The sequence below is a fragment of the Montipora capricornis genome, chromosome 14 (assembly GCF_036669925.1).
Source record: "Montipora capricornis isolate CH-2021 chromosome 14, ASM3666992v2, whole genome shotgun sequence".
NCBI lineage: Eukaryota > Metazoa > Cnidaria > Anthozoa > Scleractinia > Acroporidae > Montipora > Montipora capricornis.
The window spans coordinates 30321596-30342687 of NC_090896.1; the positions used below are offsets into that span (position 1 = coordinate 30321596).

At 39.3% G+C, this 21092-nt stretch overlaps 1 protein-coding gene across 1 annotated transcript in view; it reads right to left on the reverse strand.

Annotated features, from left to right (window-relative positions):
- Window positions 1–2126: 2126 nt before the first annotated feature.
- Window positions 2127–21092, reverse strand: part of LOC138033664 (glutaminase kidney isoform, mitochondrial-like) — a 74118-nt gene continuing 55152 nt past the window's right edge. Inside the window, 7 exon segments of the mRNA XM_068881455.1 lie at window positions 2127–3258; window positions 5066–5129; window positions 7025–7101; window positions 17239–17300; window positions 18764–18859; window positions 19458–19589; window positions 20879–20965. Coding sequence (XP_068737556.1) covers window positions 3135–3258; window positions 5066–5129; window positions 7025–7101; window positions 17239–17300; window positions 18764–18859; window positions 19458–19589; window positions 20879–20965 — 642 coding nt within the window. The 3' untranslated portion in view covers window positions 2127–3134.

Here is a 21092-nt window from a genome sequence, read left to right on the forward strand (position 1 = left end):
TAACAAATAGATTTAAATTATGGCAGGAGGTCCAACAGTTCAGACTGAGTTTGTGCTGGAATCTCCATGCTGTGGTTTGATGTTTGATGTTGGGCAACTGATTCAGACTGAAAGCAGTCTTTAGAGGTAAGACTGCTATTTACAGCAGTATACTAAACCTATTTTCATGACACAAAGAATTCAAAGGTGGAGAACAAAATCTGCAAAGAAGCTGCAAACTTTTCAACAGAAAGGTAAAGAAAATTGTCCTGGGAGCCATTTTCTTATAGTTACCTAAAAGCATCTCATTCTGGTAGAGAAATGAACATACTGCAACATTATCCTGGGAAGCAGTGAGATACTGAAACCTGATGACCGTTATGAAGAGTGGGTGAAATGAAATGTTGATGAATTCAAACACTTGCCAAGAAGTTGAACGATTAGAAGCATAGATCTGGACAAACTGACTGAACAGTGGTCAATCTGTCAGTGGGAAATGGCTGTGGAAAGGTAGATGAATTCAAACACTTGACAAGAAGTTGAATGATTGTAAGCATAAATCTGACTGAACAGTGGAGAATCTATCAGCGGGAAGTGACTGCAGAAGATTGGTACAGAGATGTTGAAGAGCCACCAAAGCTCATCTGCATTGACCATTTATGTGGAAAGGTTGATTACCTCAAGGATGAAAACCATGAAGGTTGTGAGGGCAGCTTGTAGTCTTGAAAAAGGGATTTTCAGAGACTGGAAAGAGTGTCACAGATTCAGGGTTAGTCTAAGTAAAGCCTCATTCAAGGGCGATTATGCAACATCTGATGGGCTGCAGACTTTTGGGTTTCCTGGTTCTTTGCCAATCACAGAGCAACTCCTTCAATTGGGCCATTCTGCACCTGCCAATTACACTATGCTTACAGACAAGAAGACGCAGAAAGAAGAGTCCCAGAAGCAGTTACCTTGAAGAAAGGAGAACTACAAATGGTAGCACACAAAGGAAAGAAAAGAAAGGATTGCGGAGCAAAGAGAAAAAGTTAGAAAAGCAAGAAACAACTCAGTGAGATAGCGCAGAAGTTGGGGATGCAGTCTTGGAAGAAGCAAAATGCAAAACCACGAGCTGCCATGGACAATAGTGATTTCAAAATATCTGTTGGTCAAGCCACAATCGAAGCTACGAAAAAGATCAGCAGTGCTAATGCAGGTATCTTCCTTGCTCCATTAAATGATAGAGCAAGGAAGATCCCTTCCAAAGTGAACGCAAACCGTATAAATTCCCACTCTGTCGCAGCCCAGTACAGCCCAGTAAACTGCTACTGAAATCATTCTTGACGACTAGTTTCACCCAGCTTGTATAGCAAATGTTACGAGTATAAATTTGATCAGAAGAAACGGATAATACAGAAAACACACTTTTCCAGTTGAGCTTCGTCACTGTTACCTTGCTTGGTTTCCCTCTTTTAATTAGTGAGAAGCAAAGGAAACCTCTGCACATACATGTATCCTTCCCTCGATGTCACATGTGCGCAACGTGACATCAGCGCAAAATCAATTCCACTCTTCTGTCTGGCATCAGGCAGACATTGAAATTCAAAGTGGTTATCGAGGGTGTTAAACCAGCTAAGAGTTTGATATTATTCGTCCAAAGATCTGGACATGTCGAAGATTCGTTCAGAGGTTTCCTTTCCTTCTTGCAAGAGTGGGAAATCAAGTAAACCTCTGCTAAGCAGGGTAGGTAGGTAAAGGTGAAGTCACATGCGAGCCAACTAGTGGGTCGTTCCATTTTTCATCCGCCACCCTTCCCCCCCTTCCCACCAAAGGATGGCGGGTTTTTGCAATGGCGGCTTCGGATTTTTTCTTCAGAGAAGCCGACAAAATATCAACTCTTCGGATTTCATTTTTCAAAGGGTGCCGACAAAAAACGAGGTACAGCTTTCTGCCATTGCTTGGGGGGAGGTGGGGGGGGGGGGGGGGGCAGGCAGATAACAAATGGAATGATCAGGGGCCCATTACGGCAGGAGCTTATCCCGGTATACTCTCCCCCTCCTGGATGGGATGCTGGTAAATTCATAAATCACAGGACTACCCTGAGCAGTATATCTCCGGCACCCCATTTACACACCTGGGTTAGGAGAGACAGTGTGGAGTCTCTTGTATACCTTTGGTGCTTAAAATTTAAAAAGCATTTGTAACAAAGGCGAGTTCTTAACATACAGAAGAGCAAAATCTAACACTAAAGTCCGACATTCAGAATATTTTAATGCTGAAATAAAACCTAACAAGGAAAAAATTCCGTGACCAACAGCTAACTAATGCCTACTGCTGACAGGTTGGCAAAAGGTTCAGTTCAATATTATAGCTTTTGACAAGAACGTGAGCATACAACAATGAGTCCTTCATTTTCTATCTTTACTTTAAAACCGTTCGTACCCATCCAGTTGTTGTGGGTGTGGCCTAAAGTAATTTTAATCTCTAAAAGCAGTTACTGTACACATTCTAACACCTAGAATGAAAAGATTGTGGGTACTATTCCCATAATTTGATAGGTCAATAACCTTGAAGTTCCTTCGCATGCAACAGCAGGCATTATAGGTTTTAACAACATAGGTTGTACCAATCCACAGATTTTACCCCCTAAAAAATCACAGGCATTTTTATAGGGGATTCCCCCCCCCCCTCCTCCCCAGGAGTGTGGCTTAAGGTGACAAGTATAAGAGGCAAGTGTCTCTTCCTTTAAATGTCAGTCAATGTCATCGTATTTTAAATCTAACCGCTGAGGGGCGTAAGTTAGAAAACTGTAATAGCTTATTACGTCAGTCTCTCTCCTTAAATAAAGTTGCCGTATCCTAACAACAGTCTTAAATGGAACTTCTCTCACCCTGGTGATCTTACTTCATCAGCTTTTGCATTTCCGTTGCACTGCTGTTACATGTTCACTTTTTAGGTTGTAACTGTTCAAAAAAGCATTGCTGAATGCATGCATTCTCTACATACAATGTAGATGGCAATACAAGTAACCTTCAGATGAAAACAGCATTGTGAAGACTCCAAAATGTCAGATTATTTTGCAAGTTTAGCTCTTCTGCCATAATTTAATAAATACTTTCATTTTGTGTCTCTAATAGAATTTCCAGGCAATTCACTTAATTCAGTCATTGTATTTTTTAAATTGTGAAAGATTTTTGACTTGAAACTGCCATTCCTTGGAGCTTGAGGTGATGTTTTATTGCATCTTGACAGGCCTTGTGTTTAAATCTAACTGCTTCATCTAGTGGCGAGAAACCCCATCTATCATTAGAAAAAAATACAAACAATGAATGTAATTTATCTTGGAATTCTTTGCTACGAGAACTTAACTACCAGTAAATACTTTTTTTGTTGACCTGGCCACCGTTGTTTAAAGGCTGTATAACTCTATATATTAAGTGGATTTGGTCACTATCCAGAATGTAAAATATTATTATTATTATTATACGGGAGGAAATACTGAATTCATTGCACAGACTGAAACTGTTAGACATAGAGGATATTACATGGCCGCGCGGAGAAACGAATTTTATTCTTCGAGTGCTGCAAGTATCTCTCACGAGTGAGCGAAGCGAACGAGTGAGAGATACTTTCAGCACGAGATAGATATTGATGAAATGTCTAGATTTAAAGCAACTTGTTTTATTCATTTTTGAATAGATGAAAAAGTGGTCACCAACCGCTAAAGACGCATGTTGTGTAACATGCCGTGAACAAGAGAAGAATTATATTAAAGCACAAAAGTATCTTACAATGAAGAAAAAGTTGGCGTTTTATTGGCTAAGCGTGTTGGTTACCATGACAACACCTATATCCTCACATGTGAAAGATAAAAATGATATGTTCACTGCGCGCGGTGAAGATATGATTTGTTAGTAAAAGGAGAAATCCTGGTATTTCATCAATATCTATATAATAAAGTGACTTATCCACCGGATAAAATTGAATCCGGATTATTAACAACTGGGGCCGGAGGTTTCTCTGTTGTGTAACAGAGCTCACTTTGTGTTGAAATAATGCCCAAAAAGTAGTTCACAAGCCAAGTGGGTTTATGGACAAAAAAAGGATGTAATTTAAAAATCTATGCACTCTATGATTGTTTTGCAAAGTGTCTTTCAGTGCTGGAGTATTTGGGTTTGATGGTTTACAATTTGCATAGTTAAAGCGATTTTCAAATGAGTGTCGTAAAACCAAAGTAATTGCTTTGGCCAATCAAAGAGGACGGACACAATCCAGTAAACCAATCAACTGTCGAAGTAATTACACGCAGCCCGGCACAAAGCGCGGGAAAATGTGCACGCGCGAGCCACGCTTGGTTATGGTTTCACTTCTGATTGGTTGAAAAAGTGGCGCGAGAACTTTGAACCAATCACTGAGTGAAGTAATCATAAACCAAAGTAATTCGCTAATTACTTTCGACACTCAATTGAAAACCGCTCTATTGAAGGCCGCCGTGGGTGAAATAAAACAGCTAGCAAGAATTTTGGGGGAGCATGATTGATGCGGTGCTGAAAGTAATTGCATTCACCATAGCTGAACATTGCACATGCAAGTAGACTTTTGCAGCCTCTTCAGTCGTTGTTCTCGTTTTTGAAGGCCATTACAGCAGGAGTAGCCATGAAAATATTAACAATTATTGTAAAAGTTACGTGTTCTTGTCTTCATATCTTGGGTAGCCTTTGTTGTACAGAAACTGTGAAGGCCTTAAACAGCAATTTTAAGTTGAAACACTTGTTCCAGTCTCAATTTGAATTCCAGCGTGGTTAAATTCGTGTCATACTTTTCCACATCATGATAATAACTAAAGTCTATAGATTTTTTAAGCTTCAAATTAGAAAACTGACTGATTTTGAAAATGCACTGTAATAAGGACTTCACAAATCATGGAATGAAAAGATGTTATGACGTTGGTCTTGCTAGTATTGAACTCATGAGTTTCAGCTCAACAATCTAATACTTTTCTAGATGACTCTGCCAACGTGTCTGCTACACTGTGGGTTCGAGAAAGTCGGAGAGATTGAAAAAGCTTTAATTCCTTTTTCAGAATGTACCATTAAGAATTTAGTACCTGTCTTTAGGGTCAACTGGAACACAGCATTGCTCCAGCAGAAAACGTACAGCTTCATGGTGACCTAAGAACAGCAAATGATCCACAGGTTACGTAGGTAGGGTCACTACAAGCACAATGGTTTTATGTAGTTTTAAGGCAACCTTAAAGTGCTATTACGATCAAATTTTTAGGTTTACCACATAGAATTCCAGGAAAGATTTAAAACCCTGTTTACCGTTTAGAAAGCGCCTTACCGTAGCCACCTAACAATTTTTTTTCCAAATTATCCGGCAATCAGGATGTGTGAATTTGATTGACAGTCACGCCTCCTTGCAAAGTTCACATGGTTTTAAGTTGAACACCGTTGCATGGGTTGTTGAGTTGAAATATATGTATTTATACGTAGTTATCAATGTGAAAGGTGGCCACGGTAAGGCGCGTTGCACTGTAAGTTTGAAAAATGTGCAAATGAGAGGAATGATGACGTCATTCTCTCAACCCAATATAACATCTATCTCGGTCAGTTTGAAGCAGAGACCATTGAAACTTGGCAGGCCAATAGTTCTACAGGCAACACACCTAGGGATGTAAAGAAATTGCTTCCCATGGCAAGTTACTCTTTTCCAGTCCCCTCCATCCTGATTTCAATATTCTTGGTGATCTTAAGCGATTTAACAAGGCCACAAACTCGACCTAACATCTTTATATGCTTGCAGGATCATGCAGATGAAGGACCATTGGCAAGTATCAAAATAGAACGCCAAAGGTTGCCAGCAAAGCCCAGGTACTAGAATCTTGCTGCAAAAAATCAAGCACTTCTGATAAAAATTGGCTGAGATATCTTTTTTGATCATATTTGATCACAATTCGGTTAAGTTTATGACGTCATCACTTGGCTAATTTGCACATTAAAAAAAACCTGAATATCTCTGGAACAAAAAGATACTTGAAAATAGTAAACAGCAGTCTTCTTCCCGTACAGACTACATGTTTATGTTTGTCTTCGAATGGCTTAGATAGCAAAGATACGAATTTCGTCATCGTAGCACTTTAACATGCCCCTGACCTCAAAGTGTTTTATGCAAAAGCCAAATTTCAGCACCATGAGATACGCATTTTATAAAATTATTGGATGTGATTTTGCTCCTCAAGAGCTGCATGACGTGCGGAAAGTTGATAAAAGCAGCCATTTGTCCCGCAGCTGAGCTGGTGACAGGCATGGGGTTATCCTCGAGATGACGACAGACTCACGCTGTTTCGCAATGCAAAGCAGTTTGTAACATCGTCTCAGGAATAGGTCCGTGCCTCACACTAGCTCGGTCATAGATTCATCTCTGATTAGGAGCACTTTAGAGCGGTTTTCAAATGAGTGTCGTAAAACCTTAAAAAGGGCGGAGACAATCCAGTAAACCAATCATAACTTGAAGTAATTACACCTAGCCAACACAAAGCGCGGGGAAATGTGCACGCGCGAGCCACGATTGGTTTTGGTTTCACTTCTGATTGGTTGAAAAAGTGACGCGAGAACTTTGAACCAATCATTGAGTGAAATAATGCAAAACCAGAGCAATTCGCTAATTACTTTCGACGCAATTGAAAACCGCTCTAATTACTGGATGTATCATTTTGTTTCACTGGTCCTGTGAGCTCCTATGGGGTCTGATAAAATACGAAATTTCCACCTTTCATGAACATACAGACCAAAGTGTTTTGTTTTTTACTGCCACCGATCATGTTTGCAGTGCCAGCCAGTTGGCAGACTCTTTTAAAAAAATGCTTTGTAAATAAAAGCCCACTAATTACAGCATGAATATTACCCTTTGAGAAACGCTTCCTTGTGATTATGAAAAGGCACAAACTAAGTTTCCAATAATCTATCCATTGTTTGGGTGTAATGTTCTGCACTGGTTTGTGCTTAACAAGAAAATCTACATTCACGCATAAACCAAAACAAAGTGTGAACAAGTTTCACGCTACCTTCTGCTGCTGCTACATGTAAAGCTGTCCGTCCATCATAGTTCTGTTGAGTCATGTCATTACCCGACAAATAATATCTAAAATGTGCAAGACAAATCTTTTGATTTTTCTTTTGCATAATGGTAATAATTATGGCATCCTCTCATATTATGGTTATTAAAAACTCCCCTCCCCTCTCTCTCTCCAAAAGAACACTCGCTAATAACTAGTGCCTTAGACCTAAATACACTTGACAAGTACAATGCTATTATTAGTATTATTGTTCATGCTACAACTTTAAAAGTGCAAGAGATGTTTAATGTTCCCGAGATTACAGCCTTCTGCATGTTATGGAGAACTCCCTTACTTTTACTCCTAACCAACTCCTTCAGCTCCACCTAAACATAAGTCTCGGCACCATCCCCCTAATACGTCCATTATGATATTATATTTTTTCACTTTATATCCTTGGTTCTTTTGCTTTAATTCTCAGCGAAGCGGTCCGTATCTCTTGGTTTTCTCCTCCTTCTTTTTCTGCCGATTATTGTAACCCATGGGCAACTCATCTCCAGCGTGATGACTCGCTTTGACAAGTGGTTGATTATGCGTGCATCCACTCTGTTGACTCTAACTTCTTGGTGCTCCGCGAACAGGGGGACATCCCAGAATGCTTGCGCGTTGTTCGACTCGTACACTGGTTTCGGTTTCAATGGCGAGTACCAAGGTGGCAAGGAGTCTACAAGGCCTAAGTCTTGCAAAATCTCGAAGAAAAAGACCTTCAGGGCTGCATTATGTCGGGTAATGTACTTGTTCTGTGCAAGGGCGGTACAACCAGCCAGGACATGGATGACACTTTCAGGAGCCTTATTACATAGCCTGCACATCACCTCGCCCGTCGTGTCGTTGGTAATAACTGTTCGTAGAGATCAAACATCCCCGCCACTGTATGTGTTGGGCATTGTTTCCAACCACTTAGTCACCAGAAACATCCATCGAAATTAAGGCTTTTGTCTTCCCTTCTCATGGAGGTTAGTTTCCCCTGCCAGTTCTGTTCATGTACCGCTTCCCATGTCTTCTGTTCCAAACTCCTTCTCGGCTCTGCCTTCAGTTTCTCTGCTGTTATCACCTCTTCACTATCATGCTTTGTGCAAGTTGAGTTTTGGGTACTCAAGCTGCAACTGGAGGCCATCTCCTCTGCATTTAACAAAAGAGCTATGACCAAACTCTTCTGCTCTCTCTTCAAACTCGCGCACCATCGCCATCGCTGGGTCACCATTTCCATGTAGCTTCACTGCCGCCTTTATCTTCGTCACTTTGCACTCTTCCTCGATCGATCGCAGACCTCTACCTCCCTTCTCTCTTGGCATGTATAGAATGGCAGTTGAGCCACTGGGATGTTTACCACCCTTCTCAACAACTATCTTGCGAGCTTCTCTATCTAACTTTTTAAGCTCTGTCACCGGCCATTGTTGTGTCCACATTAGGTAGACTAACACTGGTAATGCAAATTCGTTGGAGGCTGTTACCCGGTTGTGATCAGACGAGGTAATCTCATACCCAAATCTCCCACAGTCATACGGAAGTTCACTGGCGAAAAATGTCTGCGCATGAGTCGCGCGATATGACACGTGACGCGTTTCCGGGACTATCATTGGCTTTCGTGAAAAAAGCACACCCGAGAAGAACAGAAAAATGGCTGCCGGTTGAGAATCGATAGCTTGTTGGTTTCCGTTCTTTTTAGAGCGATCAAGGCTAATTTTAACGCCAGTTTCAAGTGGAATGTATTCTTAGAGAACGTCTATGTTGTGTAAATCGTTTGAAAGTCCAATCCAACCAGCATCCTCGGAAAATTTGCTCCTGGAAAATTTATTTCGTGGGAAAAGAGCTGCGAAACAGGTGAGTTTTCTGCGCAATTTTTAATGTGGAAAGTTTGTTGCCACCGGGTACAAAAAGTTACTGTAATGTGCAGAAAGGAGGATTCCTAAGGTTTCCGTTCATGTGTGAATTGGCTTGTACCAGGTGGCAGGGAAATGGCAATATTGTTCAACGTGAAGGTTATTTTTTTCTGCGTTACACCTTACGATCGGCACCTCTACATGAATGATCAATGATTCGATCAGATATTAATTTGATTTTGAATGTGATTGTCTCATTGGGAACGTAACCCTAGTATCAAATATTTTAAATAGCTGCTTTTAAGGTCATTTATATTCCCTTTTCTGGTGAATGTCTAAGTTATTATACTTTTTAGCAGTCACAACTCAACGATCCTTGCGTTCAAGTACGGTAGTTACCAAGTTATGGATTTGCAATTAATTTGAGTTATCAAAATCAAAATCCGTGCTAGTTAAAATCATGTTTGGAAGAACAGAAGTGTAGGTCCCGGGGGGGAATCCCATATGAAACAGACAGGGATGCTCGTCGTCTCGCTTAGGGGTGTAAATTTTGGATTTTGGTCTCCCTTAGGGTGTTCCGGGCAAAGCGCCAATATTTTATGCCACCAAGGTCTCGTTTAGGGTTCCGCGAAGTAACACAGAATTACGCGAAGAGAAACAGAAGTCAAATTTCCTTTTAAATTTTCTTTTTAGATAAAAGCATTCGATGATTATGCCTTTTTATCATTAAAACTCATTGCGTGTCGTATTTTTGTGTTTTTAAACGGTCTCTTTTAGGGGTCAAAATTTGCTTAAGCCACGCCTAGATTGGTCTCCTTTAGGGGTTAAATTCAAAATTTCCGACGAGCATCCCCGTCTGTTTCATATGGGAGTCCCCCCCCGGGGTGTAGGTACAGATGTATATAGGTATCTATAGATTCAGGTTTTTTTAGACTGAAACTATTGTTTTCTGGAAGCATTAATGATGTAATTTTGGTTTTAGGGGACTGTCATGTGTTGTTGGATCAAGGAAATTCTGTTTTGAGTCAAGTATGGTTGACAGTGGATAGTTGTTCCTGAAAAGGCTGAAAGGAAGCTTTATTGCCTTGGACTTTTTTTGCTTACACCCCACATGTTTGTTCTTTTCTTACATGGCAAAATGTATTAATAAGATATTGTGATTTGGAGCTGCAGCTAGAAACAGTGTCCCATGCATAAGGTCTCAATTGGGGTTGATGGCAGTAAAATAATTTTGGTAAAAAATATGTTTAAAGTTTTTATCATAGCTTCTCATCTTGGTCCTGCTGGACTTCAAACATGCTCTACCATTTTGCACAAGGAACTTGTCAATCAACCGTTACCTTTTGGTGTATTTGCAATATGATATTTTGGATAGCAATTGATTTATTTTTCTTATCCCTTATGTGTAGATATCTTATTTTTGTCACATATTTAGTTTTAAGCTTTTATTTCCTGTATTGTATCTTTATTATAGTTAGCACATGACCCCACAAGCATGTGTTATTGCTTTAATATTGATTGTGTTTGAATAAAGGATATTGTTGTCTTGTCTTGTAGATAATGCAAAACAGCCTCAGTTGTATTTGCATTATTTCTGAATGTTACTTTTAAAGGGCAAACCATTAAAAAGTGTACAAAGTTTGCAGGAGTTCAGGAAAAATATTCAAAATATTCATTGATTTGAAGTTCCTGAAGCAGGTAAATCTTGAAGAGTTTACGCAACCATATTTGGAATATACGGCATTTCTTTTTGGGAATGTTCAAGTCCACAGAATTCATTTTCTTTATGTTGAGAAGTACTGTAAGACTGTTGACTAGATGGGTTTCCCCATTGACGAGTAAAATCGTCTGGTGTTAGACAGAGCAAAATACTCTGGGTTTAGACAGAGTAAAATACCAAGTATGGCCCGTTTAGGGGTGAAAGGGTTAATTAAAGTGCGATCATTACTTTGACTTTCTTTCTTCATTTGAACCAAAACAAAGTGACTAATCATCACCTCCACCATTGCTATACAATGGCTTTGGCTTTTAGAACAAAGTATCAAAGTTGAAGCTGGTGGCTCAAGGAGTAAACTTTGCAAAAAAGTTAGGTTAAAAATACTTTTATGGTATTTGAGTATTATTGTAGAACAAATTTGCATAATATTGTTAAAGTCATTAAATCAATGAGAATCCAAACACGAGGATGCAGTTTGCTGAGGAGGGGTCTTTTTTTTAAACAACCATTAAAGGTAACAGAATCTTGTTTTCTGGATGTAGGCTAAAGAAATCTGACCCCTTAGGGGAACCAGTTCTAAACTGACAAATGACTGGCATTTTATAATTCATAAGTAAAAGCTACTTGCTCGCTTACCAAAGTTTTCTACAGTTCCATTCATTTGTGAGATTGATAGCCTTAAATGTACTGCAGCAACTCTGCCAGCTGTTTGGTCTCAGTATCATAAGCAGTACCCCCTTGGGGTAGTTTGTTCACTTCACCACCCTATCCAGGGACTAAAGCAAGGATGGAAATTGATTACAGCTTAAATAAATTGGACCACTTTCCACTTTTTTTACTTCTTACACTTACTGCATTCAACTTTAATTTATTCATCCTTTGAAATGGTAGGAATGCTTACTATTATTTACAGCAATTGCTAAAAAATTCATTGCATCTAATGTTGAAATATTTTTTACATATGAGTCTTAAGTATTTATGAGTCAATGAGTTAGTGCAGTTACCCTAACCCATAAAATGAAAGCTAAAATTTCATAGAGTGCTTAGGCCTAATCACTGAAACGAGGGCTTAGGCTTGATCAATAAATTATTGCTATATTGACTGTGAGTCTCATTGACTCATGTCTTATTGACTTGTTGACTAATTGACTCATAAATCATGGGACCTCTTTACATATGGAGAGGTACCAGGAGTTATTTCTGTGAAGTCTTATCCAGAAAACTGCAACATGGGATTATGTCCCTTTCAAATGTAGCTTTGTATGCATTTGCTCAATGTCTTTGAACGATTATTACGGAAATATGAAGTTATGGTTTTTCTAAAAGTTAAATCTAATGCAAGGGGATTAAAATTATTGAAGCAGCTGTGTTGCAACCAGAGTCCGCAAAGACAGGCTAGATAATTTGTTGTACTAGAAGTACTTAGTAGGCCAGCGTGAAATTTGTGAGAAGTTTTGGAGGGTGGCACTGAATCACCTTCAACAAGTTTTCTAAACTTTGAAAATACCTAATTTTATATCCTCCTGCTGTTTTATTCCTGGAAGATAAAATCAATTCCTGATTAAGTATTTTTGTTATCACATTAACCCACTACAATGTGGTGAAAGCGTATTATTAGCTGTAGTAATATTTTGTTACAGTAAAATTCTCCCTGTTAGTAAGCTGTACTTTTGAATCAAATATTGTTGTTTTGGCTATTCAGAGTTTACCTAATCCATGTTTATTTCTATAATGTGGAGGAAACCAAACAATTGGCATTTTTCTTCGAACAACTATAACAAAATATAATTGCAACTAAAAGGTTTCCTTCTAGTGTACCCAATATGAGGTGCTATGACATGTTAAGTATGATTTTGGTTATTATTACTGCTAAATTCACTTTAAAATTTATTTTTGAACGACTGAAATACATTTCTTAATTTTCCCCTCGGTCTTAATAAATTTTCCTCTATGGACCTCTTGAATGGCAATTTTAACAACTTAATTTTGAAAAAAAATGCGAAAATCTTAACATTTTCTGTTAGATGCGGGACCCCGCGGAAACAGTGTGTAACTATTTAGTTGGAAGAGAAACCATTTGGAAATTTAGTGGTATCTTTTTTGTTTCACTTTTTAAAAGATAAACGCATGAATTGAAATCAAGATGGTAATCCATTAGCTGGTAAGCTCCACAAACGAATTTCCACTCGAACACTAGCAACCGAGACTCGCGTTGACCTTGAAATTTTTAAAGAAATTTCCCTCGTAGCCCTGTTGGCTTAAAAGAGAATCTCGCTGGCATAGAAACGCACTATGCAGACAACATTCGTCCGTTTTACTGGCCTGAAAAAGGGTCTTTTGTCGACAGAGATCTAATGAAATTGATCTAATAAACACCGAATGGCAGCCATGTTTGATTTGAGGTATTGAAGTCACATGACAAGGCCTCGACCAATCAGACATTTTTCGCCAGTGAAATACGGAAGGCAAAGTTCGATTTCGAGCATGCTCAGTGGCAGCGAGGCCCGAAATACGGGCCTTTCTATCACTGCGCATGTTCGTACTTTCCATTGTGATTCTCGAGGAAAGAAACAGAGATTTCGAGAGTATTCTTGAAGAGATTCTTTTGGGTAGAGGACAAGGAAACCTTAAACTTGAGCCGAAACAGAAAGTAGCGCTACAGGCGATTATTTTGAACGGTCAGGATTGTTTAATTGTCCTTCCAACTGGTTACGGGAAATCATTGACTTACCAAATGCTTCCGTCACTTTAAGACAAGACAAGCTTAAATGTTACATCAGAGGGCAAGCCAATTGTTATTGTTGTTTCCCCTTTAATAAATAAATTCACCTCAGTTGGCGTCGCTTGCACAAATTTGCGTGTTTGTAGTGCTGATATCGAAGAGAGAATTTTTGCAATTGACGACCTTCAGACTGGAAAGTTTAAGTTAATAATCTTCACCCACCCCGAGGTGCAGTAAGCAAGTTGCAGGCAGTGTAGAGACCTTATTTTGTCCAGCTACTATCGGAGAAATGTACACGTACGGGCATTGGTGATAGATGAAGCACATTGCATCATTCAATAGTAATGTCTCGTTTTTTGTTTGTTTGTTTGTTTGTTTGTATATTTGCAATTTTTTAAATTTGCATGTTTCGTCAGCTCCACTGACAGTATTTTACATTTACAAGTACATGTGTATTGGATTCAACTTTGCCACATGACACCTGAAAAGCTTGTGCGGGATTGCAGAATATCAAAGTATCAAGAGTGATGTTGTGATAAAAGTATCCGAAAAGAGTCTAGAAGTTTCCAAAAATTACTATTTACAGCTATTACACAAACTCTATTTTCAAACTTACGAGTCACAAACTATTTTGAAATTGATGAGTCACAGTTCTACGAAATTCTTGAAACAACACGTTGCGTGACATTGACCTTCGCGAATAATTCCAATCCTTGTAACATAGTTTATACAATACAATACAATACATACTTTATTGACCGCTCCCCATAGGGGCTTTTCAGGGCCAATGAAACACAACGAAATGACGGAACAGAACAACAACAACTGTTAAGAATCCCAACTGTTGGCTATTTACATATGCAGCTGGGAAGTTGAACCAGGGACTACCAGGATCAAATTCAACGAGTGGTCAACAAATTCAACAGAGCAGGTCTTGAACCCGGGATCTCCGGATCTCAAGGCAAGCGCCCTAACCACTGGGCCACACTGCCTCCTTATCAACCGTGAACAAATAAAACAGTAATTCAATCTCGCATAAAAGGGAATGCAAAAAATTATGATAATTCCTTGATAACATAGTTTTGCTTTCGTTTTTCCGCTTGAAGCATCAGTAATCATGAACAATAATTTTGGATACTGTATAGATATAAATTTCATCACGGACATCTGCTGATATACACAAATAAAACTCATTAAAATGGTCACGAAAAGCAAATTGCCGCTTGAGGCAATTTACACCACTGTGACACATGCCTTTGGTTAGAAAATTGGAACAATAAAGTGGGGAGGGAATGCCTGACCAATAATTAAAAAATTATAACTAGGAACCACTGCAACACAGAAATGAACTATTTAGGCATATTATACCGTACTAGTTTATCGTAACACGATCGACAACTGAACTTGGGTGTTCGTCGGTACAGTTTACACAAATGCCGCAAATTTTTAAATTTATCTTCTTCAACTGTAAACTAAACTTTCCTCCGCACAACTGGAGTTTACACCATGCACTTGCGAAAACTAAACATTCACTTTACCTTTACTGAAGTGCCCCACGAAATAAGCAAATCAGAGCGTAGATTGCATTGCCGCAACCTTTTTTTTAGTAGCCAATGAAAAAGGGTGTTTGTCGAACTTTGCCAAATTTCCAGTGACAGAGTGAGATCTGGGTACGAGATTACAGACAAGAGACTCGACCAGATGATAGACATTCTTCGGAGAAACTCCTTAGCTGCGCACTCCAACGACATCCTTTCCTCTTGCCTCACCGACTCTAACACACCCAAGAACTTGTACTGATTGCCCTCTTCGAGGTCGGAAATACCGCACATGCCCTCATTTACCCTTAGCCCCAAGGCATCATGGGTATGGGTATGTACTCTCCTCTGTACATGAGCGATCGCACACTTTTTGGGGTTCCACTGCAGTCCGACATCTTCCATCGCGCTCTTGGTTGATTCCATAACAAGATCTAGTTTACTCTCCGAAGACGCAAAGATATTTAGATCGTCAATGTATAGAAGGTCTGTTACCTTTACACTGATGGGCTTAGATAGTTTATAGCCCTCACTGGCGCTGATCTTCCATGCGATGGGGTTCAAGCAAACCGTGAAGAGCCTGGGACAGAGAGCGTCCCACTGGCTCAGATGTCTCGCGTCCTTGCTTTGTAGTCGCCACCACTCTTGTGTTCCAGCTCTTGCTCAACTTCTCTACCGTCCTTGACAACCAAGCAGGGAATCTATGCAGGATCATCATCTCCTCCAACCAACCATGGTCTACTGAGTCGTACGCCTTCTTGACGTCGATGCACGCCACGCTCAGGTTACGCTTTCGCCGATGATAATCCAAGGTCACAGTTCTGTCAATGAGTAAATTGCTTCATCCTGCGCGTGCGCCCCTCTGGGCCCCGTCCATTAAACCATGCGTTTCCAGATGTTTATTCATAGGTCCTAACAGGCACGACATGAACCACTCATACAAGGTGTTTAAAAAAAGGTGATCGGCCTCTGGTTATCACTGGTGAATTCTCCAGGTTTCAGGAGTAGTGTGGCTTTGCCTTCGGCGAACCAGGCTGGATACTCTACGTTGGTGTTCGCGATGGTCTTATTATTATTATTATTATTATTATTATTATTATTATTATTATTATTATTATTATGATCATCATCATCGCAGTATACACTTCTGAATGCTGATTTAAAATACTAATACATAAGGCGCCAAAGCATAACCTATGGACCAGCTGAAATAGTGATTCTTATTTGGAAGAAACAAAACTAAAAACCTGAAAAACAAACTATTATGTAGAAAGTCGTATTCTAGCAAAATCTATTAACCTAAAAACTATTATGTAAAAAGTCGTATTCTAGCGAAATCTATGAAACTATTATCCGTATCTCTGGGGTTTTCTATCGTGTTGCAATTTTAAAGTTCCTTGCGATGCTAAGGGTTCCTGATACCACTGCCTTTTGGACTCGCCTCAGGACAGAGTTTTCCCTACTGCCAAACAGCTGCTTGATATTAGATCTCACACTTGCAAAGCATCCTCCTAAGGTGTCAACTACAATATTGTGTTGCTGTACACTGTACCCTGGCAACTGCTTGATAAGCTCGTATCGCAGGGAAGGGAGCATATTTCAGTGCTTCCTCCAATTATTATTATTGGGGTCACGGAACAGAAATCAGATCAACTCTTGCTAAACTGTAGGTTCGTTTTGAGGAGATGAGAAAACCGGAGTACCAGGGAACAAATGACTCGGAGCAAGGTCCCGTTTCTCGAAAGTCCCGATAAGTTTTCGAGCCCGCAAAGCCATTTACGAAACTGTCATCCGCTTGTTTTGATAATTATAAGCTAGTATTTTAAACATGTTTTTCAAGATTATAAAAAGCAAAATGATTGTGAAGTTTTGTCTTAAAACCTCTCCGTTCTTAAGATACAGAGGTAATTGTGACACCCGAAAGAGGCCTGAAACGTTTCGGGACGTTCGAGAAATGGGCCCCAGAGTAGAGTACCAACAAATTAAACGCACATGTGATACCAAGTGTAGGAGTTGAACCAAGGTCCCATTGGTGGGGGACCCCTGCTCCCTACTTTGCAAAGATTGTCTTAACAAGGTATGACACTTAAGGTAGTGATTATACTGCAAGAATTTCGGATTTTGATGAGAGCGGAAAAAGGGTGTACCCAGACAAAAACCTCTTAGAGTAGGGTAGAAAACTCGACCTACCTATAGCGTGAAGGCTAGGAATCAAACCTGGGTGACAATGGCAGGAAGAGTGGAAGCTGAGAACTCTGTTTTCCCTTAAATGTTTACTTTTTAACGTTTTTACATGACAGCAGCTGAGCTTGTTTTTTTGAATTTTGCAGTAATTATTCTGGTCAACACGTTTTATACATTACCTCCTCAAAGCCGTGACATCACCATTGCTTGCAGCATAAAGAAGAGAAACAACTTTTTCACCCTGATAATGCAATGAACAGTCGCTGTGATATTTATTTCATTTGTACCACGTTCATTGCTTCTTTGGTTGCTTTTTAAAAACTTTTTGTATTTTGCTCAACTTGAATTTCCCAGGAGAGAAAAAATACAGACGCGGAACGTTTCCATGGTAATGGTCCATACTGCAAGGACAGCCAATCAGATTGCTCCATTTAGCCTGAGAATTGCTTGCCATATAATAAAGGAGGAATATGTAACGTAGTGTAAAGTCAACAGTCACACTATATTAGAAGACATAGATTTGAACTGCAGGAAGAAGCATGTTAAGCTTTTTTATCGTCACAGTTGTGAACATTAGGGAGTTTAAGCAAAGACGACAGCTGCGGCAACGAAAACGTTAGTCCAATATGTAACTTAGCGCTATCGCAAATATTTCGCGATTATTCTGTCTTGTTTACCTTGTACAATACAGGCGAACTATCCTGTAACTGAATGGGTACGAACGGTTTTAAAGTCAAAACAGAAAATGACTGTTTCATTGTTATATGCTCACGTTGTCGTCAAAGCCCAAAATTTGGTGATATCACGTTGTTGTTTTGTGGAGTACGGCAGAGAAATGCACGGAAATTCGTGTTGCACGTGTAGCACGAGTATTTTTCCTTTTTTAACCAATAATATTCTTGCTTCGTGGCGTTGCCGTTGCCGTAGCCGTACCCGTCGTCTTTGCTTAAACTCCCTATTACTTATGTAATGAGTGAAGGAAAGCCTAAAAGATTCTGCGAAATTGGTGCATTGCTCTATCAAGAAGAGGCTACAGGTAGCCTACACTTTGTTCAACGGGTGCTTTAGAAGATTTCCTTTTACGTTCACAATATCTCAGTGTTTTTCACGTTAAACAATAGCTTGCTCATATCCAGTTCAATTCCGAATTAAGTCCACAATCCATGGCCCATGCGATCGTAGAATACTTGTTCACATTTAAATTATGTACATGTAATTCACCTGGTGAGATGTGTTACAGGATACTTCATGCAACGAAAACACAAAAACTCGTTTCAGGTCACACACAATTCTTTAATAAATATTTCCCCCCTGGTCTGTCGCGTAGCCTTTCATGGTTGGTGGTCATCGCGAGCGCCTCAGCATGAGGAACTACCAAGTTCAAACCCACCTTAGGTACTTTTACCACGAGCAAAGAAATCTTAGAATGTTCAGGACCCAAAAAAGGAGTCATAGCCGATATCCTATGCTTAATGTTCTTCCAACAAAGTAACAAACTGACCTATCAAGGTCGCCAAACAGAAACCAGCTAAATGTAACTTTTGCAAGTTTTCAATAAAGTGGTAGAGAACGTATATTATGAAGAAGAAACTATAAATGTGAAAGACAAACGCAGAAAGAAGCAAATTAAAGATATTTGATCATCACTGTTGTCACAATTACTAAACATTACATAGTAAGCAGTTCTGAAAGAAATATCAATACCTGCACTTCTGCTTTCCTTCTGCGAGGATCAAGTTTCCTCCCTGCAATGGCACCCTTCAAATCATACTTGTGAAAGTTAAACAGATTTACAAGCTCCTGTGAAAGACAAATAAAAATCACTACTTGTGATGATGCGTAAAGGGGCTGTGTCATGAAATTTAGCCACGTTCAGCAATTGGGAACTGGCAACAAATCAACCGAAACGTGAAAATAACGACTTAAAACATTGAAGGCAGGTCTGAATTTAAACAGAAAATACAAAAGGACGCAGGGACGAGCAAAATTGAAGAAGATTGAAACGGATTGCAATAATTTGGGGTTTTTTAAATCTGCATGTTCAGCCTAACTGTTTTTCAAAGTCAAGAGATCTCTGTTGTTTGTAAATTGAATTATGTATGCTCGAACAAGCATTTTTTTGTCACAAATCTTTGATTTGTGTTGTTTTAAAAATAACTTCTAGGTTAACGTTAACTGGCAAAGCAAGTAGGGGCAAGTAATTGATAAAACTACGCAAAATGAACTGTACTGCCCTGACACAGCCCCTGTAGGTACACAAGGCAAATTAACCTAAGGAACAAAATGACCTGCAACATATACCCTGATCATGATTTAGTACTTTGTTACGGGTTTCACCTTCCTCAAAACGAATTGAAATGCCTGGTCATTGGATGATCAAATATTTAATCGTGCTCACCTTACAAAATTGTATCCCTCTTACACTGTTCCCAAGGAGATCAAGTGGTGGTGACCACACCATTATGCCACACACTTTTGGCACGACAATAAGAATGGCACCACTCACACCAGACTTGGCAGGCAAGCCAACCTATGGTTTAAAGGTAGCCTGCATTCACTGACATTTCTAATAATGATAATGGTAATGGTAATGGTAATGGTAATGGTAATGGTAATGGTAATGGTAATGGTAATGGTAATGGTAATGGTAATGGTAATGGTAATGGTAATGGTAATGGTAATGGTAATGGTAATGGTAATGGTAATGGTAATGGTAATGGTAATGATAATAACAAAGACTTTCTTTATGTGTCAGAATTATCTAGTTTACAAATAAACTCATGGTGGACACCTACCTGCCTATCTGTACACAATAAAGAATAATCCTGAAAAACTAATAAATTTATAAACCCCCACTCTGACCCATAGACCTGGGGGACGTCCTAGGGCATTTGATGTGTGAATGGATTAAACTCAGTCAAAAACCCCCTAATAAACTAATTTATTTTTTGGCCGCCACTAATTCATTGACCCCTGAGAATGAGACTCGATAGATTTTACTCTATTTTACTCTGTCTAACGCCAGACGATTTTACTCTTCGATGGGGGACGTCCTAGTGTGTTTGAGGTGTGAATGAGTTAAGAATACTGTATATTAAAATCATTAAGGTGTTACATACTCCTTATATATACAATACAATACAATGCATACGTCATTGACCACTCCCCACAGGGGCTTTTCAGGGCCAATGAAACACAGTTGACGAAACGACGGAACAGAACAACAACTGTTAAGAATCCCAACCGGCCGGAGGCAAACCAGTTGGCTATTTACAAGTGCAACTGGGAAGTTGAACCAGGGACTACCAAGAACAAATTCATCAACGAGTGGTCAGAGTGGGTCTTGAACCCAATATATATCTAAGAGTAAAAAAATGTATATCTAATTTTTACAAAATTTTCTCCTACATGCATAATAAGATAAATGTAAGAACATTACAATAATGATTATTTGTCTAATTATTAGACAATTGACAGTTTTGACATTTTTCATTTGAAAATACTTTTTCATTAGGAAAATATATCCCGCAAAGAAAGGTAGCGAGGGCGCTTAATTTCTTTATTATTATTTTTTTTCACAGAGGGCATGCATGTGCAATGTACAGTTTAATGAAAAATTTAGAAGCCGAGTTTGTTGGTCCTCCACTCTACTCTGAGAGCTTTCCTTCAGGTACGTATTGGTTTTCTCATTTCAAAAAACCAACAGTAGTTTGATATGCTTGAATTTCCTCTAATTCACAGTCTCGATCCCCAGTTAGTAGAGCACTACTGTGCTCAGATAAATAAGATTCAGGGACTTTTAAAATACTGAATTCTTACATGAAATGAAAACTCTCCAGAATAATCGTACATCCCACAGGAGTGCATCAAAGATAACGTGTGTTGCACCATTTGTGAGCCAAACACCTAAAAGAAAAACTCAAGTTAACTTCTGAGATCTTTTGCTATTCACGAGATGATGATGTACAAATAAGATTAAACACTATTTCCAACTGATTGGGACCCTTTCAAAGTAATTGGCACTATATTATGT